This window comes from Propithecus coquereli, unplaced genomic scaffold (assembly GCF_000956105.1).
Source record: "Propithecus coquereli isolate 6110/MARCELLA unplaced genomic scaffold, Pcoq_1.0 Scaffold449, whole genome shotgun sequence".
Lineage (NCBI taxonomy): Eukaryota > Metazoa > Chordata > Mammalia > Primates > Indriidae > Propithecus > Propithecus coquereli.
In genome coordinates, this window is record NW_012150274.1 from 619157 (window position 1) to 642494 (window position 23338).

The following is a 23338-nucleotide window of genomic DNA, read 5'->3' on the forward strand; positions in this document are numbered from 1 at the left end:
TTTGCCTGCTCTGACTATGTGCCGGGCCTGGGCCAGCTCCTCCTCAAAGGACTTCAGAGGGTCCTCTCTCTTTTAATCCTCAAAGCAACTATTTCCCAGAAAAGGAAACAAAGGTTCAGAGAGGACCACTACCTTGTCAAGGCTACATAGGCAGGAAGGAGGGAGGGGCCTGCAGAGCGGGGTCAGCCTCCCACACATGCTCCCTGCCAGTCTATGGCAGACGCTCTGAGCTGGGGCTGGCAGGGCTGCGGCGAGGCCAGGCCCTGGGACACAGACACAGCCTGTGTGACTGGGCTACCTCGGGTCCTCCCACCCCTACCCTCCCTGGCTCACAAAGGAGACAGTGGGGCCCAGGCTGGGCAGGGGATGGGGAAGACCCGTGGGCAGGGGTGGCTTCCCCGACCTGTGGCCAGTCCTTGGGGACAGTGGAGACCCCTCCCTCCACCTCCCTGTGGCTCAGCTGGTGGCCAAGGGAGCCCTGACCCAGCCAGCCCCTGAGGCGGCCCAGGCACGCAGGATGGGCGGCTGCAGGCCGTGTCCTCCTCTCCTCCCTGCTCTGGTCTTGCCCAGAACCCTCGTCAGACCCAAGTACACAAAGAGCTAATCTGCCAAGTCCTCCTCTGCTCAGGAACCTGCACTGGCTCCCTACTGCTCCTTGCAGTGCGCACCTAACGCGCAGGAGAGGAGCTGCAGGGCTCCAGGCCCCGGCCCAGCCGTGCGGATGGCTCCCCCGTCTCTGCTCTGCAGGAGGCTGGCAAGGGCTGCTGGGAGACAGAGCCAGGCCACCCATGTGAAGGGGTCAGCACAGTCAGTGGCCCACAGGGCCAGGAATGAGCATGGAGAGGGCTTCCTGGAGGAGGTGGCCTTGGGCTGCACTGTGGGCTCAGAGGCAGCTGGGCCAGGCCCCGTCACCCTGTGGGCCCCGCAGAAACGGGTGGCCAGGCTGGCTGTCAGTGGAGCTGCCGGGATCACTGGCCCCTCAGTGACCAGGCAGCAGAGGGACAGGAGAGGGGTCGGTCCCCAGGGCGGGGCCAGCACTTGCCCCGCTGCTGCGCATCACTGGTGGGGCCGCGGCGAGGCGCTTGGCCGTAGCCGGGACAGCCTCGCGCAATGGTAACGCGGCTGGGCAGCAGCCTCCCCTGGGGGCCACGAGGAGCCAGAAGCGGGGTGCAGGGAGGGGCCTGGACAGCATGGCCAAGCGCGGGATGGGGGAGGCTCGGGCACCCTTGGCGCTGCCATCTGCCGGCCTGCCCAGCCCTGCCGACGCCGCCCCCCAGGAGGGCCCGCGCTCCTGCCCAGGCCTGGCGTGCACCTCTCCTCGCAGGCAGCGTGCGCCCACAGCGCGTGCCCACACCAGGCCGGTCTGATTCATCTGCATCCCCCACAACACTCGCTCCCGCACGGGGGTGCTGGCTGGGACGCACTGCGGACCAGGCCTCTGTGTTCTCATCCGGGAAATGGGGGTGCCGTGCCCCACCCTGAGCTGGCCGACGGGCCCAAGAGGGGTGGGCACCGCCCACCTGCCCCGGCGGGCTCCCTCCCTGGGCAGGCCTCCTGCACGCCGCGGCCACAGGCACTGGGGGCCCCGGGCTGCCTCCCGCGGGCTGCCCCCGCAGCCTGAGCCCAAGTGTCCGGCCCTGGTCTGCGGTGCCGCCCGCGAGTGTCCTGACCTGCCTGGGCCTCCACGGCTCACCTCTGGCGTGGGGCCGGCCCTGCCTCCCCGAGCGGAGCCGGCAGGAGCGGGGCCCCCATGGGACAGGGCTCGGCGGGTCCACTTCCTCTTCCCGCAGTCGTACCTGGAGACCCGCCGTGCTCAGCCAGCGTGCGTCCCGCAGCCTCCTAGGCTGGCGGGCACAGGACGCGGCGGGTGCGGGGCCTGGCGGAGAGACCTGGCCGCCCCCTCCCCTGCCCCGGCGGCAGGTGCAGCGAGCCAGCGAGGGAGCGGGGTGCGCGGGAAGCGAAGCAGCCCCAGGCCCTGGGTCCCTACCTCTGGCCCACGTCGCTGCCCACAGAGCCCCCGCCACGGGCCGGCAGCAGCGGGCTGAGCCCATGCGGCTCCTCTGGGGCCGCGGCGCCGGCAGGGGTGCCCCCCGGGCCCGCCTTGCCCTCGGATGGTGAGCGCGGCAGCTTGGCCCGAGCCATTCTGCGGGAGCCTTGGCGGCGGCGGCGGCGGCGGGAGGCGATGGGGGCGGCGCCAGGCGGAACTATCGCACCGCCCTCCCTGCCCTCCCCGCCGCAGTGGCACGGCCAGGCCCGCCGGCCCCCACCCCTGCCAGAGCGCCCCCATCCAGGAGGGATGCCAGCACCCCACGGTCCTGCAGCTGCTCTGGCAGAAGTAATGGCAATGACAGTCACCGTGGGGAGGAGGGAGGAGCCAGGAGCAGGCGACCGCGGAGGGGCCCACCGTCCCCCTCCTGGCCACAGCCCTGCCTGCCGTGCAGCCCTCGCCTCTGTGCTAGGTGGGGCGCCACGGCTCTGTGCCGCTCCCCTCCGTGGGCACTCGAGGTCCTCACCCACGTCCCACGCCGAAGCTGTCCGGGCACAGCCCACGGGGCACTCCCTGACTGGGCCCTGGGTGCCAGATCCCACTGTGCGTGGGGGGCGCTGGTCTGCACCAGGTGGTGCCACGGCGGGTGCAGGGTCCCCTCACTTAGCCCTCCGCAGGCAGCAGGGACTCGTGTCCTGTTGCAAAGTGGGGACTGAGGTGCTAGGGAGGGAGTGGCTTCCCCAGGGGCCGATGCAGGAGGGAGCAGAGCCAGGATGTGAGCGCAGGACCCGCTGACCCGGGCCAGCTCGCTATGGCCACGTTATGTGGCCTTTCTAGCTCAGTCCCTTCCGTTGCACAGACGGGGCTCCAGGTGACCCACCCAGGTGACGGGCAGGTCACAGCCGGCAGGTGTTGGTGCTGGGGGTCCGGCTGCCTGGAAGCCCTGCTCGGTGGGGCAGGAGGCCCTCAGGCCAGCGCGAGCTGAGGAGGGAGGCCGCCCCTGGGCCCCAGCTCAGGGTCCACGGAGCAACGTGGCCTGACGTGTCCAGCACTTCCTGCTCCAAGGCGTGGACAGCCTCGAGCCTGACCACTGTGCAGGGGAGGTGGCCTGGGAGCCCAAGCAAAATGAAGAGGTCCTTTTACGGAACTCGTGCTTCATGCTGGGGCAGCCCCGGGGGAGGGCCGGGTGCATCCAAGGTGTGTCCTGCAGGTGGGTTGGCCAGGCCTCCTGGAGGACCAGGTGGGGGAGGACCAGAGGGTGGTGATACCCAGGTGGGAAGATGGAGAAGCAGGCAGGGCGATGACGACTCCCACTTTGGACATTCCCAGAGTGATGGCCAGGCCACGGCTTGAGGGTGGGCACCAGGCACCCACACCTGGCACTCTGAGGGGCTGTCAGGCTGCAGGGGTCTCTCTGGGCCCCCAGTTCGGCAGCGGGATCTCAAGCCCTGAGCAGCTGGCATCACCTCAGAGGAGCCTGACGCCAGCCCAGAGGGGGAGAGGACAGCAGGGCCCGGCAGTGTGATGTCCACAGGAGAGTGGAGGAACGGGGGCATCCCCGGGGGCGGTGTGAGATCCGCAGGAGTGGGGGCAGGGGTAACATCCATAGGTGTGCGCGTAGGTTGGGGCAGGTGTAACGTCCATAGATGTGCGCGTAGGTTGGGGTAGGTGTGGGGGCAGGGGTAACATCCATAGGTGTGCGCGTAGGTTGGGGCAGGTGTAACGTCCATAGATGTGTGCATAGGTTGGGGTAGGTGTGGGGGCAGGGGTAACATCCATAGGTGTGTGCGTAGGTTGGGGCAGGTGTAACGTCCATAGATGTGTGCATAGGTTGGGGTAGGTGTGGGGGCAGGGGTAACATCCATAGGTGTGTGCGTAGGTTGGGGCAGGGGTAATGTACATAGGTGTGCGCGTAGGTTGGGGCAGGGGTAACGTCCACAGGCGTGCGCGTAGGTTGGGGCAGGGGTAACGTCCACAGGCATGCGCGTAGGTTGGGGCAGGGGTAACGTCCACAGGCGTGCGCGTAGGTTGGGGCAGGGGTAACTTGGGGCAGGTGTGGCGGTTGCCCCAGGAGCCTCTGGAACGCAGGGAGATGACCAGACGTAGTAACGCCGGTGATGACTCACTGGCAGCCAGCAAGGAGGGTGGGGGCTGCGGTCCTCCGGGAAGGTGTCTGGGGAGCACAGAGAGAGATGTGGGGGGTCTGCTCCCCACCCTGCTCCCACCCCGAGGCCAAACTGGGATGCCCACGGGGTCCTGGGGGTCCCCCCTACAGCCCCCATCGGGGGAAGCACCATGACTTTCATCATCTGGCTGGGGCGACGCCGGCGTGACCCTCAGACAAGGCGAGATCTCCCGGCTGTCGCTGGGAGGGGAAGGGCCCGGAGCCCCGGCACCCCAGCCTAGTGGGGAGCACCCTGGGCAGGGACGTCCCACGGACCTCAGTGGCCAGGGCAGACCCAGGGTCTGTGACACTCGCCCCGCCCCACCCGGCTCCTGGGCCGCAGGCGGGGGCCGCGTGCACGGGCTGGAGCCGACGCAGCGAGCGGCAGGTGGAGGGGGAGCCCCCAGCCCCCCACCCAGGGATGGAAGGCGACCACAGGTGGTCCGGCCGCCGCAGGGAGGAAGGCAATCCCGACCACGCTGCACACGGTTACCTGGCGACATCGTGCCCAGTGGAACCCGCCAACCACAAAGGCAAATCCTGTAGGAGCCACCTGGACCCGGAGCATCAGAACCACGGGGACAGGAGTGGGACGTGGGGGCAGGGCGGGGAGGGGCGTCAGTGTTTCCGGGGACAGAGCAGGTGGCCGTTCCGTGGGTGACGGCGGCGGTGGCTGCACAGCGCGAATGTCCTTAATGACCCGGAGCTGCGCACTCAGAACTGGTGGACACGGTAAACTGACCTTAGGGGTATTTTACCACAACTGAAACAACCACATCTAAAGAAAAGAAGGAAGGAGGAGGACAGAACGGACTTTAACAGAGAGCCCGCCCACGACAACACGGAAGCCCAGACCGAGGGAGACACCACGGGGGCTTCGGGCCGCAGATGAACTGGACAAGGCCCAGGTTCTGTGAACGGAGCCCTTGAAGGGGAGAAAGTCTGTCCCTCTCCACGGACCAGACTCCAGGCACCGGCCGAGAGCCCGGGCGCCCCCGCGGTCCTCACCAAACGCGTCCAAACCACCAAGGAAGCCCAGCCAAGGCAGGCGCGGGCCGGGCGGGACGATGATTCCAAGCAGGTGTTGGGGTTTCCTGCGGAGCTCCGACACGTGGCCACAGTTCAGCAGCTTGGAACTCGCATTTGTTGCCGAGCGGAGGTCAGAGGTCCTAGAACCCGGTGCTGGCTCCTCCTGGCGGCTCCAGGGGAGACCGGTGACTCCGCCCCTTCCAGCTTCTGGGCCCCGCGTTCCTCGGTGTCGGGCGCTTCCGCCGTCTCCTTCCCTGACGTGGACTCGGGCCCGCGTTGACCTTGGGCCGACCCGGATGAGACAGGCTCATCTCCCATCTCTCGCCCTTTGCCACAGACGGCCACGTAGTCTTAGGTTTCTGGGATTAGGACGTGGACATCTCGGAGGGGTGTTGTTTAGTCCACCTCACCTGGTGAATCTGTGACCTCCGCGGGTCACTCCACGACACTCAAAGGAATCCAGGAAACCCACAACTGCCCCATTTGCGGCCGCTGTTCCACGCTGCCTGGCCCTGGTCACCGGCCGTCCTGGAGGAAGGGCTGCGGGCGTTTCCAGCAGGAACCCCGTGTTGGGGCACACGACTAGCTCCCGCTGGCGGGCCCAGAAGCAGGCGGCCAGTGTTGGTGGAAGAAGCAGCCGGGGAGTGGGGGCATCCAAGCCCGGCAGGGCCAAAGTCCCCAGCTGCACAGTGGAAGGCCATGTGTGCACAAAGTGACAGGTCACCTTCAGGTGACAAGGGGGAGGGAAACGACCCAGTGGAGAGGTCCGGCCGTCATCGCTAGCCCAGGGGTCCCTCGGGCCACCTCTAACAGGGCAACCAGGACTTGAGGCCACACGCAGCCCCAGTGGCACCTGCAGCGTTTCTCACCTGCATCGAGCAGGCCCCACCGAGCTGGACCACCCACAGAGAGGCCCCAGACACGTGCAGATGGTGGAACATTCCGCAGGGCCAGAGGCCTGGTGTGCTAGCAATGCACGCCGCGTAACAAACCGCCACCAACATGGAAGCTTAAAGCAACACCCCTTTATTCTCCCACAGTCCTGCGGGTCGGAAGTGTGGGCTGGGCTTAGCTGAGGGTCTTCAGAGGCGGCACACAAACGGCGGCAGGGCGGGGCTCTGGCCTGGAGCTCTGGGCGCAGTGAAATCCATGGAAATCCAGCAGGCGGGAGGGGCCGGGGGCCGGGTAAGTCCACACCTAACGGGTGCAGTGCACACCATCTGGGGGATGGGCACACCTATAACTTTGACTCAAACTGTACAAAAGCAATCCACGTAACCAAAACATTTGTACCCCTATAATACTCTGAAATCAAACATAAATAAATCAAAATAAAGAATCCGCTTCCGGGCTCATTCCACCACCCGCAGACTGCAGTTCCCGTAGCTGTAGGACTGAGGTCCCCTTTTCCTGGGGCTGTCGGCGGCTCTCAGCTCCCGAGGGCCTCCCACCCCTTGGCACGTGGCCCCATCCGTAAAGCCGCGCTCCCGCCTCGGCGCCTCCAAGCACCCTGACGGCCTCTTCCACCCACCAACCGGAGCACACCCCACTCTCAGAGGGCTCACGTGATCGGATTCTGCCCCCTCAGATCATCTTTCCGGTTAACTCAAAGTCAACGGATCAGTACCCTTAGTCATATCCCTCCGTGCACGTCTGTCTCCAAGTTCCCCTTGGTACGGGGACACCCCAGCGACCTCACTTTACCCTGAGGACCTCTGTGAAGACGCTATTCCAAGCACAGTCGGATGCTGAGGTGCTGTGGGTTAGGGCTTCAGCGTATAGATTTGGGGGTCACAGTTCACCCCCTCACGCTGCGTCATGCAACAGTCCTGGTGTGACGCCTTGTTCCCAGTCTCGGGGCTCAGGGCAGGAGTCAGGGGGCCACACCCGGTAGCAGCTGTTCCGGACGAAAGGGGCTGGTGGTCGTGATACCTGCACAGGGCCCAGCGCTCCTGCCCGGACCCGGCCAGCCCTGGCTCGCCGACCTCCAGCGCTCTCCTGGCCCCACGGGTGTGACCTTGGTCTCCCCTCGGTCTCAGGGAGGAGACGCCTCCTCCCTTCCCACCCCAGCACAGGGCACGAGTCTCGGGTGTCGTGACGTCTGTGCTTCCCAGGCCAGCACAGAGGGCCCTGCATCCTCGGGGGGCTCTGGGGTCTCACTTCCTAACGAGGGGCGGGGAGCACGGCGGGGGGGGGGCAGCCAAGGTGGGGGTGGGGAGAGACCTCCCCCCTCCAGAGTCGCCGCCGCTGGTCCTTTTCTCCCCCAGACAGGAGCGAGGTGCGTTCTCCCTGATGTTCATTCTCCCCCCAGACGTGTGGGGTCTCCCGGCGCAGGACTGTCCTGGAGCTGCCGTGACAAGCACCGCGGCGAGGGGCTCCAAACATGGGGACGATTCTCTCCCAGTCCTGGGGCCACAAGTCCCAGCTCGGCATCCCTGGGCCGGAATCGAGGGGCCCCAGGCCGCAGAGTCCCTGGGGGGGCTCCTCCCGCCTCCTCCAGCTCCTGGTGGCCCCAGTGGCCCTGGCTTGTGGCCATCGCCCCACCCTGAGCCTCCAACCTCACGCGGCCTCTGCCTGTGTCAAACCTCCCTCTCTTGGTGGTGGTGGTGATTTTTTTTTCAGTTTTCTTAAGGTTTTTTTTGGCAGTAAAATTTACATAACGTAAACTTTGCCAGTTTAGCCATTTTTGCCCCCTCTTGCAAGGATACTTGTGATGGCATTTTGGGCCCCCAGGGTGGTCTCCCCTCCTCAAGATCCTTAACCCCATCTTCACAGTCTTTGCGTGCGAGGTCCTGGTCCCAGGATGGGGACAGGCCAGCATCCCGCCGGGCGCCCCCTGGGGGCCCCACCTCCTGCCGGCAGTCGGGGCGGGGGGCCGCGCACTCTGCGTGGGGGGCTGGGCACTGGCCCAGGGCCACCTTTGGTGCCACAGCTCCCTTCAAGGGCACTGCAGCCACCGCCTAGCACAGGAGGGGTCCGGCCCCCAGGCAGACCCAGAGCTGGGCTCCCCCTGCCCCTCCCCGCCCTTGGCCTGGCCCTGGGGGCAAACGGCAGAATTAATTAGCGCCTTACCCAGGCAGGTAGACTCTGCAGAGTCTAACCCCCAGGGCTCTAAGGGGCTCCCAGGGGTCCACAAGGCAGGGCAGCTTTGCCTGCCTGGTGTGACCTCACCTTGCCCTCCCGACAGCTCCCAGAGGTGGGCGTGTGCTGAGGGGCCCACTGAGGCTTGGACCAGGGGTCAGGGGAGATGGGGATCCCGAATTCGAGCCCCCCCATGGGTCTGGGCTCCAAGGTCGCAGCCCTGGCCAGGTGAGCGAGCCACGGACGGGGGCCTCCCCCAGGCTCCCAGGGGGGGCCAGAGACCCCTGCATCCAAGTTCAGGGGAGCTGAGGCTCAAGGTCTGCCCAGGGGCTGCTGGCCGGCCCCCACCTGCCCGCGTGGTGCTTATGGGAAGAGCTAGGGCGTCCTCAGCCCTCCTCCATCCCGCAAACTGCAGGCCCCTCCCAGCCCCTTGCTGGCCCTCGGGGGCTGGAGGGAACGTGCCCTCCCCAGGGCCGTGTTCCAGGGCTGCCACGGGTGCAGGAGGAGGCAGGGCCCCGCCAGCCCCGCCTGGGCGTCACGCCCTCCCCTGGGCCTCTGCTCCCCGGGGCGGCTGGGGGCCCTCACCAACGCCTCCCTGCCACGGGCAGCCCCAGGTGGGCCTCTTTTCCGGCATTTCCGCTTCCCAGCATGCTGTCGACCAACCAGGACCCGCCAGGGATGCGGCCAGCAATCGATGGGGCCGTGGCGTTTACTCACTCGCCCAAGAATTGACAGGGAACACATTTGTGCCAGCGTCCTACGTGCATTGTGCATTTGCTTGTGAGTGAGACGTTAATCATCACAATTAATGAAATGTTAAAATTAATATTAATAATTTGTGTAACCCTTTGGGGAAAAACTATTCCAAAGCTACGGATCACTTCATGAATATTATTCTTATTTTTAATTTCAGAGTGTTACGGGGCACAAACGTTTTGGTTCTGTGAATTATTTCCGTACGGTTTCAATCTGTTATAAGCGTGCCCATCCCCAGACAGCGCATGGCACCGTCAGGCGTGAGCCCGCCCAGCCCCTCCACCCCCACCTCCTGCCCGACACCCCGCGAACGTCATTCCCATACGTGCACGTGGGTGTCGATCGATTACTTCCGATTTGAGGGTGAGTACGTGCGCCGATTCTCTTCCATTCTTGAGACGCTTCACTGAGAAGAACGGGCTCCAGCCCACCCAGCACGACACAGAGGTGCCCGCTCACCGCTGTGTTCACGGTGGAGCAGAGCTCCGTGGCACACGTGTCCCACATCTTATTAACCCGGGTGGGGCTGTGCGACTCACAGGCTGCGTCCAACCTGGCCGAGGGTCACAGACGCGGCACAGCAGCGGCAGCCCCACCAGAGACGGGCAGGCGGCGGCCCTGGGCCCCAACTTCTCGGTGCTGCCCCCACAACACCCGCACCCTCTGCCAGGCTGTGCCAGTGTCCTGAGGCCACCGCAAGGAAGTGCCACAAACTGAGTGCTGGGGCACAGGCCGCGCGGGCCGGCGCTGCGGGGGAGGAGGGGCGCTGTGAGCAGGGGGCCTCCAGGGACCCACGGACGCCCTGGACGTCCAAGGAGCTGGAAAGGGAAGCTCAGTGAGTCAGGCTTCTGGCCTCCCTCCGCCCAGCCTGCTGTGGATGGAATTGCGCCCCAGGTTCCTACGCGGAACCCGAACCCCAGTGGGATGGCGTTAGCAGATGGGGCCCTCGGGAGGCGGTCAGGGTCAGAGGAGGTGGGGCCCTCTCAGCGATGGGGCTGGCGCCTTCCGTCTGCCACGTGAGCGCGCAGCGAGAAGCGCGTCTGCCGCCCGGGAAGGCACCCTCACCAGGAACCGCGTCTGCCGGCACCCGGAGCTCCAGAACTGGGAGGAATGCACGTGCTGTTGCAGCCACCGGGGTACTTTGCAGTGGCAGCCCCGGCAGACAACGACGGCGCAACACCGTCACCCCCGTTCCCACTTCCGGTGGACGAGGCCGGGTGCTGGGAACGCTGCGTCACAGGAAGCAGGTTGGGAAGTGGGGTGGAGCCCACGCCGACCGTGGCGTCTGTGACGGGTGGGTGCCAGGTCCCCTCTGGGCACCTGCATTCTGTCCTGCACTACAGCAGGGGAATTTGATCCCAAGCCCTGCACACGAGTCCCCGGGACAAAGCCACGAGCTGAGCTGTGGGAGGGGTGGGAGGGGCACAGCCCTGGGGACGTCGGATTTGCCCCCTCGGGGCTCCCCTAGTATTCCCCAGGGTGGGCAAGGAGAGCCAAAGCCCCTTCACAGAAGACCACAGAGAGCGGAATGCGTGGCTGGATCGCCGCCTGGCTCCTGAGGGGTGGGGCAGCCGGCCGCACCCGACAGGGAGGACACGGGCAGGACATGTGCCACATGTGGTCCACGGCGAGGGGTCGCCGCCCTCCCCGACCCCCACCGTGACCCAGGGCCCCCTCCCGGCTCTGGCTCCCCGGCAGGGACCCCAGGGACCCCTGGCAGACCCAGCCCCCGCTTGGGTGGGGCAGACGCAGGCAGGCCAGCCCCGGCCCGGAAGTGTTCACTCGCTCAGGACACTGGAAAACACACGAATCGGCCAGAGCTGTGGGACGCCGTCCCAGGCCTTCCCTGCTCCAGTAGCCAGACCTGGTCCAGTCACACAGGCAGGGAAGGGGGAGCCCGTCCGCATGGCCAGCGCCCTCCCCGCCCCAGTGACCCCACCCTGCCCGGCCAAGGCCGTCCCTCAGGGGGTGCAGATTCACACCAGACAGCCCCCAGCCTGGGCCGGTGAGAAGGGCCGGGGCAGATCCGGGGACCCCTGGCCCCACCTCGACTGGGGGTGCTCCGGGCAGAGCCACCCTCCTCACAGCAGGACAGCGCGGGCAGAGTTTAAAACAGAACCCCGGAGGCCACAGAGGCCGTTTACCAAGCTCAGCGGCTCTGGCAGGACGCATGGCGGTGGCACTGGCCAGACGGCCCCACCGTGAGGCCTGGCTGGCACGGGGTAGGGGCTTCCTCGCCCTCCAGGGCTGTCCTAGCTTCCATCAGACCACACAGAACCCGCTCGCAGCACAGGTGTGGCTGCAGCCGGCCTGGCAGCTCAGGCCCAGGCGCTCGCCGGGCCACGCTTCCCAAACCCGCTGCTGTCCCGCCTCAGCCCTCACCCGCCCTGTGGCTCCCTGCCCCGTTCTCAAACCTCCGCTGCCCCACACACCACCACCGTCCCCTGCACTCTGGGCTGTGTCCCCACGGCCCACCCTCGCACTGGGACAGGCCGGGCCACACCCCCCACTCCTACCTGTTCCTTCCGGTTTCAAAGCCCCAGATGCACCTGAACCCGCACCTCTGACGTGGGCAGGCGCAGGGTGGCAGGTTCCGCCAGCCCAGCCCCGTGCTCCCGAGCACCCCAAAGGAGAGCTGACGGTGCCCCGGGTCTCTCCCCAAGCTGCTAGCGCCTCCAGCACCTGGCGGCTCTGGGCGCGGTGGGGCGAGGAGTGTAAGCAGAGCTGGCCCTGGGGCAGGAGGCTGCAGGCTCCCTGCTCTCCTGGTGCGGGCGGGGCGGGCTGCTGGGGTGGGCAGGGTGATGGGGGATGGGAGACGGGCACTTAGCAGGCAATCCTGCGCTCCCGGAGGGAACGTCCACGGAGGCCTCACCCAGCCACGCCCGGCGCCACTGCACCTCCCCGCCCAGCTCGGAACTGTTCAGTCGCTAATGGTGACCGGTAAGTGCTCTGGGGGTGAGGCTGTCCCTAGAGACCCCCCTGTGACCCTACTGGAGGCCTGGTGAGGCCTTCACGTCAGGAGAGGAGCTTGGCCTGTCCCCAGGGGCGCGAGGTCCAGCCCCAGCCCTGCCCCTGCTGGGCCAGGGGGCCGCCCGCCCTCTCAGCGGCCACTGCCTGCAGGGCCCGTCCTCAAGGCAGGGCCGGCTGCCTCCAGATTCCTGGCAATGCTGGGTCCTGCCTGTCTTCCCGCCCGCCTCTCAGCTCGTGTAAAAAACATTTGTTGTTGCTCAAACGCCAGAGAACCAGGTCAAGCTCCACTCTCGCCGGCGGAGCTAAGGAAACAGCGAAAGGGGGCCCTTCTGGGCAGTGTTCCCAGCCCCCACCTCGCAACCCATAGGGTGCTGTCCTGCCCACGCCTCAGCCTGGGGCTGCGAGGCGCAAACCCCCAGGCAGGGGCGTCCTGACACTTCCCGGTCGCCTGGCCTGTGCGCAGAGCCTGGGAGTGTGGGGAGACCCTGACGTGGCCTCCACGTGGCTTCGGCCACCCGGGCGGCTGGGCCCTGGTGCGGCAGCCTCCCCTGCCCCCCACTCTCCCCACTGGGGCTCTCCCTGTGGCGATTCTGCCCCTTTCGGGAGACGATCCTGCTGCGTGGCTCCCATGTCCCCGCCCAAAGCCTGCTCCCCCCACGACATGCCCGGTGTCTTCGGGACTGGGGGGCTCAGGATGGCTGAGGCTGCACCTCCAGACCAGGGGGCAGCAGGGGGCACCCAGAGCCCAACACGTGGGGACCAAAGCCCTTGGGCACCCCTGCCCGGCAAGGCCTCTGGCTGCCCTCTGGGGAGCTCCCCTCTGCAGAAGGGGGAGCCGGAGTCTGTGACCACGACGCCTGCTTGGGTTTCCAGGACACCGGAGGTGGCTCTGGTGGGAAGGGGCAGGGCCTCCTTCGGCTGCTCCTGGCTCCGGGCAGGGGCACAGTGAGATGTCTCGGGACAACCGAGGGGCCCAGAGCCCCAGTCTGGGTTGACTTCTGCCGAGTACTGCTCCCTGGAGCCCCCAGAACGCAGCCTGGCAGGTAATGGGGAGGGTCCACCCAGGACCTCATTGGCCCCAAGGGGTGAGCTCCCCACGCTGCCCTGCTCCCCGCAGGGCTGACTCACAGCTCCAGGCCCTCTGGGAGCAGCCGCCCGGCAGGAAGCCTCGTCCGCCCACGTGGGCAGCTCAGCTCTTCCCTCCCCAAGGCCGCGGGCATTGAGGCTGCCGTGACTCACTGGAGGCAGCTCTACCCCCGGAGAACACGAAGCCCACGGCCGCCCACGGCCGCCAGGAGCAGGGTGGCAGCCCCCCCTCCCCACAGAGCCTGCTGGGGCGGAGCAGGGGAGGGGTTGGGGAGGGGCCGGGGGAGCCAGCTCTGTGTGAAGCCCTCGCTCTGCACTCGCCCTGTTCTGGTGGCTGTGTCTCCCCACCCTGGAGACTGAGCGGGCTCCACCTTGCCCAGATGTCCCCTTAGCAAAGGCCACCACCCCAGTGCTGGGGGGCCCATGCGGGCCTGGGCTGCTCCATCCCTGGGACCCCCCAGGGGTCTCTGCCCAGAGCCCCTGGAGCCTCAGGCCTGCTGGTGCACGGGCAGGTCTGGCCGGGCGCCGGCGCCTGCTCTTCCCCCCTCCTCCCAGCTCACCTGCCACAGCTGCCAAGGCAGCCCCCTTGGGGCAAAGAAGGCTTGAGAAAAGAGAAAGCCTTCTGTTGGGGGGGCTCCCTGCCCCTCCTTTGCCCACGGTGGCTGGCAGGGAGAGGAGGAGAGGCCGCCAGGCTGGCAGCAAGACTGAGAGTCCTGGTCGTTCCTGAGCTCCGGGCTCCCCTTGCCGCACCCCGTCAGGAAGGCCTGAGTCCGCAGTGCAAACGGCACGGAGCTGGGCCCACTAGCAGGTGACGCAGCAGGAGCCCATCTGGCCCCCACCTCCCATTCCTGTGCACCCCGGAAGGCTGCCGGCCCCAGGACCCTGCACAGCCAGCACGGTGCCTCGCGGGGCCCCTCCAGCTTTCGTGGGGCGCAGGGCAGAGTTGCTGGGACCCGCCGCCCCACCCAGGCCTGGGCTCCTCACTGGGGTGAGAAGCGGCCGGGCACGCAGACACCAGTGCCCTGCCCCCGAGGGAGCGGCACGGACAGGCCCGGCGACCGCTCGGCCTCGATGCTCTACGTCTTCCCCAGCGCCCAGGAGGCCGTGGCGCACATCTCGTCCAACAGGGAGAGGAGGACGTGCGCGGGGCACAGACACTCTGCAGCCACCTAGGTCTCTCCTCGGGGGACCGCAGCCATGCAGCCACGCACACACTGCGGTCCGGCTCCAACCCCGTCAGCCCAGCACGCCACAGACGTCCCCCTCAAACCAGGGCCCAGGGGACATAAGGTGGTGGCTGCCAGGGGCTGGGGAGGGAGTGGAGGTGGTGACTCCTGACAGGTGAGGGATCTCCTCTGAGGGTGACACGAACGCTCGGGTGTTGGGTAGCGGGTGAGGGTTGCGTGTCCCTAGCAGTAAACTTTCAGTTTCACGTATCAGACCACAATTGTGAAAGCCACGCGGAGGGCCTGGGCCCACTGCCGGACTCCACACCAGCCTGCCACCCCCCCCCCGGGCCGGGAGAGCGCTCTCCAGGCACACCCAGGCCATGTAGCTGACGCCACCCACTGCTGAAAACTGGGGGACACAGCCCTGCCATTACATCGACCGCAGCCCGTCACCCGGAGGCCCTGGGCGCCATTAGGAGAGACGGACACCACTTCCTGCCCAACGTCGGAAGATCTCCCACGGCTGCCTTCCAGAATTAACCGCGTCCCAGCTGAGCAGCCCAGCGGCTGCCGTTGACTTGGAAAAATGTCGAGTCCCCGGGTTCGGCCCAGGGCAGCCCCCAGTCCTGCCCAGGGGTCCCAGCGGGTGGGAGAGCCCCCACCACGGGGGCCTGGCTGCCCCTCCACCCAAGCAGGGAGGGCTGAACTCTGCCCACGGAGCACAGGCTCTCAAACGGGCTGTTTATTCCTCCAGCGCTTAGTCACCCGGGGAAAGCCCGCCGGGGTAAAAGCCCCTCCGCGGGACCTGCTCCTGGGCCCTAAGTGGGTGAAGACGTTGGGTCCAGTCTCCGCGCCTGGCTCCGAGGGTCTGGAGGTTGGACAGGGTGCACCCTGCTGGCGGGCAGAGTGACGTCTGAGGTCGCTTTCCACACGCTGCCGCAGCACCTCGAGCGTGCACAGGTCCTGTCACGACACGGCTCTCTTTGCGGCTGCGGTTTCAGCTGTGGGTTACGCTGAACGCTCAGCATGTCCCGACGATTTTCAGCCGCACACACACCGTGCGCCAACCTGAACAGCTGCGCCGCTGGGGAAGCGGCAGCTCTGCCGGCGGTTTGGGGATGGTGGGGAGGAAGCTCACAGGCAGGGCGGGTTTGGGGATGGCGGGGAGGAAGCCCACAGGCAGGGCGGGTTTGGGGATGGCGGGGAGGAAGCCCACAGGCAGCGGCAGCCGCCCCCAGAGCCCGCAGGCCCCGCCGCAATCTCTAGCTCTCCCCTTCCCAACGTGCCACCGGCCCACCCCCCAGGCTGGCGGAGTGGCGTGCTGGGTGTTTACCCGAGACAGCTGCGCAGAGAAAGGCAGGGAGAAAAGCAGCGTCTCCGCCAGCCTCCCGCCAGCCCCTCGGCACACGAATGACGCCCACGGCTCGTCCTGCCGTCCTCTACAGAAAGACACGCTCATTTCGCTCTACTACGCCCAAGAGAGCTGGAGGGGACAGGACGCTGTCACTCTGCACAAAGGGCCAGGCATGATCTGGAAGGACACTGTCCCCCGTGCATAACTGACAGGCCGCCGCAGGCTCAGTCTGGCGCACAGCAGCCCCGGGCCAGACCGCGGGGCTGCACCCCTGAGGCTTCCGCCAGCAAAGCTGTGGGACGGGGCGGGGGTGGGGGGGCGCGCTAGGGGCCGACTCAGGATGGCAGCCCCCCAGGCCGGTCTCGGGGAGACTCCCCGGCACCTCGCGCCACCCTCCAGGCGCCCTCCCGGGAGGTGCTTGCCCTGCCCCCACCCCCTCCAAACTTCTGCGCCCCGGAGCGAGCGCGGCATGGCCGTCAGCACCGCGGACAGCGCCGACTCCGGCGCACCGCCTGGCTGTCCCTACCTGTCGTCGCTCTGGAAGGACTGGTCGCCCAGAAGCAGGTCCCGGAAGCGGTACCGCGGCGGCAACGGCAGCACCTCCGAGTCCAGGTCGTTCATCCTGAGGCGGGCGGCGTGCGGGCGCTCACAGTCCCTGGCGCAGGGCTGCCTGCGGGCACAGGCCGGCCCTCAGCCCGCGACCGACCTGCAGGCGGCCCGGCGGCACCTGCGGCCACGACTGGGGCAGGAGCGGGGGCGGGGCTCCCCGTCAGAGCCCGGCGGGGGAGGTGGGGCGGGAGCTGTCAAAGCCACTGAGGGACACAGCCGCCCTGGTCCAGCCCCCTTCCTTGGACCCCACCCCGGCCAGCACAGGCCCCACTCGCTGCTGCTGCCCTGTCCCCACGGTCCTTGCCAGGGCTGCGCAGCCGTCCCCCAGGGTCAGGACACCCACCGCGGCCACACAGGACCCCCGCACACCCCCAGCACAGACAGTGGGGTGAGTGACCAGGACGCTCAAGAGGCCCCTGTTGGCAGCACCCCCAGAACCCAGGGGTCAGGCCCTCTGGGTCCCAAGCTGCCTGCCAGTGTCACCAGGTGGGGGTCCCCTGAGTCCCAGAGGGCTGCAGTGGCAGAGGGGGTGTGGGGCAGAGCAGGTAGGGGGGCCCTGGTGGTCTGTAGCACTGCGGGCCCCGGGGCTCCTGCACCTTCCCCGTCCCCACGCCCACATCTCTGCGAGTTTCAGCTGCGCCAGGGAGGGCGGGACGAGCTGAGGGGCCAGGGATTCTCCCCGCTCCGGGCCTGCCCGTGCCCAGGCTGGCAGGAGGGCAGAGGGAGGACGGAGGGGCCTGGCATGGCCTGGGGCGGGCAGGAGTCCGCTCAGCACGCCCAGTTCCCCAGGGGGGCGGCTGTGAGACCCTCCTCTCTCCCCGCCAGTCGGGAAGGGCGGGCACGTTCCCTGGGCCCCCAACGAGTGCCCATCCCGCGTCCCCCACCCCACCCTCCAGTGGCCCGGAAGCGCCCAGGGACCGTCCCAGGCTGTAGCCGCAAGTGGCAGGCGCCGGCCCAATGCCCTGCTCCTTGTTTCTCGGGTCACAGGTTCAGCCGCGAGGATCTGGCAGCTTTTGAAAAATAACATTTTCCTAATTGCATCAGCGTAGCTGTGTGTTTTCCTTAGTCACAAGCTGGCTGGGCCGCGGGGAGGCCCGGGGAGGTGGGGACCGTGTGACCAGGGCCGGGCGGTGTTTTCTCGGTTTGGCCCCTTTCCTAATGAAAGCCCTTTTTCTGCATGAAACCCCAGGGGACGGCGGCTCCCAGGTGCAGCTGCCTCCCCCCAGCTGCCGAGCTCCAGGTTTTCTTTCCTGGCCTCGAGGCCCAGACTCGGGCCGTGGACAGGCTCAGGGGCACAGGAGCGGGGGAAGGAAGTGCGGAAGGACCCGGCCCCGCCCGCTGCGCCCCAGAGGCGGCCTGGGGAGGGCGACATGGGCAAGATGCCTCTGCACTCGGGCTGCGCTGCGATGTGCAAGTGAGCACGTGGCCGTGAGCTGGCCCCCCGCGGGCCTCCTGGCAGCCCGCCTGTCCCCCTCGCAGAGCCGAAACCCTTGAAGAAACTTGACTATCGGGCTGGCCGACGGCCAGGGGCTGCAGGGTCTCCGGGAAAGGTGCCCACTCCGGGGGGGACGGGGCAGAGCAGCTGCTCCGGAGCGGGAAGGCCTGCGTCAGCGAGCCCTCCGGGGCATGTGGGACGGGGGGGTCCGGTCCCCGCAGAATTGGTGCAGGTGGGTGGAGAACACAACCCTGGCACAGCTGCCAGGACACTGGGGCCCCGGGAGGACGTCCGAGACCCCCGAGCCCACGCCCGTGATCTTGTCTTCTGTGTGACATCTGTGCCCAAGAATTGCCGATTTCCACAAAAATTCCTGCTTTGGTGGCTTAAGGAAGGCGTCCACCTCCCAGCCTTCTGCCACCCTCTGGACAAAGTGTGGAGCTCACCCCGTGGGGCTCAAGCCCCCTGGAGCCAGGGCAGAGCTAACAGGACACAGCAGCCCCATCCCCAGGCGAGGCCAGGCAGCCCGGCGGCTCTGTGTGGCCCCTGCTCCTCTTGCCGACTCTCCGGGACCCAGGGAGCGGCTGAGGGTCCCGCCAGTGTGAGCACAGCTCAGTCCTGGCCCATTGGTCCTGGCTGGGCAGCCCGGGGCAAGTCACTCGACCTCTGTGAGCCTGAGTTTCCTCATGCGAAGGGACATACTGACGCCTTCTATCCCCACAGGGCGACGGCAGAGACGCACCAGGCAGCAGGCGTGAGGTGCAGCGCCGAGGCCGCGCTCTCGCGGACAAAGGCTGGGACTGGACGAAGCACCGGCTGCCCCGTGCCTCTCCGGGCGAGCAGGACGCCGCTAACGGGGCTCAGGCTCAGGCTGTGGAACCTGCCCGGGAGGCGGAGGGCAGAGGGCCCACAGCTGGCACGTGCACGGGGACGTCCACGTCAGCCGCTTGCTGCTGCGGCCGTCGGCGCCCTGGCCCTCCAACCCCGGCCGAGGGAGCCTGCGGCGGCTGCCGCTGACCCAAGGTCAGCCGAGTCCCCAGCGCACCCTGAGCACCACCCCTGGGCCCGGCACACCCCATCCCAGCGCTGGGGAGGGCGGCGGAGGCCCCTGGGGTGCGGACCCGTCCTCGCTAGGACCGAACGGACGATAAAGCGGTCAAAGACAGGCTTCTCCCACCACAGGCACGAGCAGTCCCGCTCACGTGGGGACCCCCGCGACGGCAGCGCGGTCCGCGCACCGCGGTGGAGAGGGAAGTGTGCGGGAACGAGGACGAACAGGGGCTGTGTCTGGAGCCGGCGCAGCCACTCACCCGGAAAACCCGAGAGGAATCAACTGAGAAAGGGTCAAATCAGGCGTCCGATACCGCGGCCACACCCGGGAGCGTCGCGCGGCGAGAGCAGAGCCGCACCCGAGCGGACAGCGGCGCCGGGAAAAGACCCTGCACGCGGCAGCCGCAAAGCCAGGACCTGCAGCTCCACCTGGCCCCAAACCCTCTGGACCCTCCTAGGACGTCCCGCGGAGGGACCGGAGCCGTCCCCGCGCAGAGGGACAGGAGCCGTCCCTGCTGGCAGGCGGAGGCCAGGTTCCCGGGGCCCAGCAGGCTGTCCTCTAAGCATCCGGCAAAGCGAGTCCACCCCACCCGGGCACAGTGTTATCGTCTCAGAATTTGACAGACTGTTGAACAACTTCGTGCTGCCTTCCGTACGTGCGTGACAACAGCCGCCGCGGCTGTGGAGAGGACAGCAGGGAAGGCCTCGTTTCCCAGCTGCTGGCACCAATTCACAGCTGAGAGGCCTCTCGTTTAACACGCAAAGGCCAGACACCAAGGGGAACCGATATACAGATGCTTCTACATCTCAGCAAAACTGCTGTTTAACAGAAAATGTCACTGACAAAAGGAAAGAACATATTTACGTGACGACAGTCAGGACACAGCAAGAATTCCCACCAGTCCGTGTCAGCAAGAAAAGCGACCGGACACGGCAACCCACGGGGCGGGCGCGTGACGGCTTGAAGGACGGAAAATGAATAAACGAACCAAGGAAGGACGACCCACCCGGCTGGCGCCCGTGAGCCGCGGGGAGCAGGGTCCCAACTGTGACGTCACAGCAGCTCCCGACCGGAACCCCGCCTGGGGACGGCTCCCCTCGGCGCCCAGGGAGGCCCGGCACAGAGCGTCACCTACAGAGGCAAACGCTGCAAGGAGCCTGAGGGCCGCCAACTCAGGAACGACCAACAGCGACCGCCAAGGTGCTCCGAATGCGCGTGTCCCCCCCGGCACGCGAGCCTGGGCGGATGCGTTGCTACCAGCGCAAAACGACTTTAGCGGGACCCCCATGGAAACCAAGCACCACCTCTTCCAAAGAACCCCAAATGAGAGGTGGGTTTCTCCGGGTACCCAGCTCGTGGGCGACATGCAGAGACCGTCCCCACGCGCCGGTGACCGCAGGTCCAGGGCAGCGTCTCATCCACGCTGCCGCGCGTCACCACGTCATTGAGAATGGACGACTAAGGGCTGAAGGCCCCTCCCCAAGCTCCAGCTTCGCCTGGCCTGAGCCGTGGCCCCTCGTCCCCATTTCTGGCGCTGGGGGGCCTCCCGGAGAGGCAGGGGGCCGGCTCCTCAGGCTCCACATATGAAGCCCCAGAAAGAATGTTCTTGTTTAATTCTACAGAGTCTCGCTCTGTCGCCTGCCTGGAGCACAGTGGCGTCACCACAGCTCCCTGCAGCCTCCAACTCCTGGATAGCCATCCTCCCGCCTCAGCCTCCCCAGTAGCTGGGACCACAGGCACCACCATTTTTAGTGCCACTGGCTAATCCTTCTACTTTTTGTAGAGATGGGGTTTTGCTGTGTGGCCCAGGCTGCGTTCTCCCCACCCCCCCACTGCAAACTCTCCTTTTAAGAGTTAAGATTGTGCAGCTCAAACTGGCCGTCCGCGGCCAGCTCCCTCTGTGTAAGGGGGTGGGGTTCCTCTCCTAAAACACCTTCCTCAGTTGTTCCCCCACAGTTCAAAATTTGCAGAAGCTTGGAGAGCCGTGTTTGACAAAGGTCAGGGACCGGGGGTGGGGGGATGTGAACATGTGAGTGTAAGCACGTAAGTGTGAACATGTGAGCGCACATACAGGTGTGTGTATGAACGTGTCCGTGCATACATATGGGCGTGTGTCTGTGTGTCTCTGTGGGGGTGTGTCTGCGTGTGGGTGTGGGGGTGTCTGTGTATGTCTACGTGGGGGGGTGTGTCTCTGTGTATGTGTGTGTGTATATGCGTGTGTGCCAGTGTGTGTGCAGGTGCACGCCTGCCCGCATGTACTCGGACGCTCCCACCCAGCACCGCCGCGGCAAGCACTGCAGCATCTCTGGCGGGGGCGGGCGAGCGCCGGGCTCGGTGCCCGGCAAGTGGAGAGACGCAAGCCCTTTGCTGACCACGGCAGAAAAACTAAACGCTTCCTTTGCACATTAATTAAAAAGCCAGAGCTGCTCGAGCTGCCCAGCAGCTGGGGGGCAGGTGTCCCCGGGTGACACACCCCTACCCGGGGAAGGGCTGCAGGTCCACGGCAGCTGCTCACCACCGTGTCCCGGGACACACCAAGGTCCAACGTGGAAGCTCAGGGTGCGGCAGTGAGTGGAAATCACCCGGAGCGTCGTCCGAACTGGCGCTTCAGAGCAGCGCGCTCTGTGCCAGCCACCCAGAGGGGAGAGAAAAGCCCATGGTGGGGACGGAGGCCACGGGCATGGGCCTGCCCCAAGGTCGTGGGGGCAGAGGCCACGGGGAATTGCAGCTCCCAGCCCCAGCCGCTCCGGGGGAATCCCCACCTGCCCCGACCCCACAGTGGGCAGCGGGGCGCAGGGGTCACTCAGTATCGGGTCAAGTCCACGTCCGCATCTCAGGTCCAGCACTGCGCCGAGGTGCCTGGGACCCCTCGTCTGGCCCTGCCACAGGCCACATCCCATCCTCCAGCTGAAGCTGCCCACAAACCCTGCCCCCGGCCTGACACGCCACGGCTGCGGGAGGCGCCCAGGGACCACACATGTGCCAGTCGCCCGTCCCCACCTGCAGGCAGCACAGCTGGAGCCAGCGCGTATGGGGACCTCAGGGGCGGCCCTGCCAGGACAGACTCTGTGAGGGTGGGGACACCGGAGCAGGGACGTGGGAGCCGCAGCCGGAGAGCGAGGCTGCCCCGGCCGGGGGGACGCTCAAAGCAGTACAAACGCACCTGTTCCCTGGTGTGACGGGAGGACCCTCCTCCCCGAGGCCCCCAGGGGTCTCCTGGGTGTCCCCTCTGCCAGCTGGGAAGCCAGGCAGCAGCTCTCCCAAGACAGCAGAGGCTGCACAGGCCGGCGCCAGCCGCGTCATGGTCCGAACAGGGCAGCAGCAAGGCTGGCGTGTCCTCTGGCCCTCGGCTGCCCTGCCCCGAGCAGGACAACCGCACAGGATTCCCCACACCTCCCGTCGGAGGCTCAAGCGCTGACATGGGGTGAGGCGGACGCAGGGGAGGAAGAAGGCCCTTCCCCTGGCCCGAGAGGGGAGTGAGTGAGAACACGCAGGGCCCGGAGTGGTGTTTGGGGACATACCCGCCCCATGATAATAAAAAGGGCCAGAACAGGCAATTTGCAAAAAGCCCCCGTATGGGCCAGGGTGGGCCCAGAGCCGTGGCGGGAGCGGGGGTTCGGGGGGGAGGGGGGAGGAGCGGATGTGGCCGCCAGGGGCCGCTGGTACCGTGGCAAAAGCCTTAATGATGTGTGACTCCTCTGATCTGAAACACCACTTTTAAGAACCCACCTTGGGGAAACAGCTGGGCAAATGCTTAGCTCCACGTGTCTACGCGGAACCGCTCACGAGAGCGCCAACTGCAACATTTGCAGCCTTGCTCTGTCTGCATAGCTCTGTGAACACCATTCGCGTGTGTTGGCACCACGAGGTTCCAATGGAGGAAACCGAGGCTCAGAGAGGTGCAGCGACTCACACAGCTCACACAGCTGCTGCGTCTTGGTGCTGGGCTGGACCTGCCCTTCTGCCCTCCAGGCCCTGTGCTCCTCCCAGGAATCCCGGCTACTCCCCAGGGGCCCCCATCCTGCCCCAGACCAGCCTGCGGCCTGCCACATACTCCCTGCCCGATGCTCTCACGAGGCCACCTCCCCTGCCACCTGCCCCTCCTGCCCCGGGTCTAGGAGCAGCTGGAGGCCCCTCCTGAGAAGGGCCTTCCTGGGCCCCACCTGCCCCCATCCTGCCAGCCCCGCGGTGGGGCGGTTTTGGGTGCATGTGGAGGCCTCAGCCGCTTCCCAGCACACCCTGAAGCGCGCCCATTGACCAAGCCCAGCACCCAGCCCGCATGCCAAGCCCCACCTGCCTTTCCCCAAACTCACAGGAGCCCTTCTGACCTCTGTCCTGAGCTGTTGCCTGGCCACCCCCAGGTCCCCTCTGCCAGTTAGGACCGGGCTGTACCGCGGCCCTCGAACCTCTCCCGTGGGGCCTGGGCCACTTCCTGCTGCCTCCAGGACCCGGATCCCTATGTCTGCATCCCAGGCCCGCCTGGGGAGCAGGACTGTTGGGAACTGGCCATCCCAGGAGGGGCCGGGCCAGGGGCTCTGCCAGGAAGTGCACCGGGCTGGAGGCGGGCGCTGGCTGGCTCTGGGGCTGCCAAGGCCACCGGGCCCCTTCCCTGCAACAGCTGCCACCTCCAGGGCAGAACAGCCAGGC

The 23338-nt window shown here is 66.9% G+C and overlaps 1 protein-coding gene across 2 annotated transcripts in view; it reads right to left on the reverse strand.

Moving 5' to 3' along the window:
- The window catches only part of KCNT1 (potassium channel, sodium activated subfamily T, member 1), a 59319-nt gene that overhangs the window by 31739 nt on the left and 4242 nt on the right, over positions 1-23338 (reverse strand). The window contains exon 2 of one of the 2 annotated variants that reach the window (XM_012654744.1): positions 16123-16266. The exons of the other annotated variant lie outside the window; for it this stretch is intronic. Within the exon in view, the coding sequence (XP_012510198.1) occupies positions 16123-16266 (144 nt within the window). The remainder of the gene's footprint in view (positions 1-16122; positions 16267-23338) is intronic. 2 annotated transcript variants of the gene reach the window in all.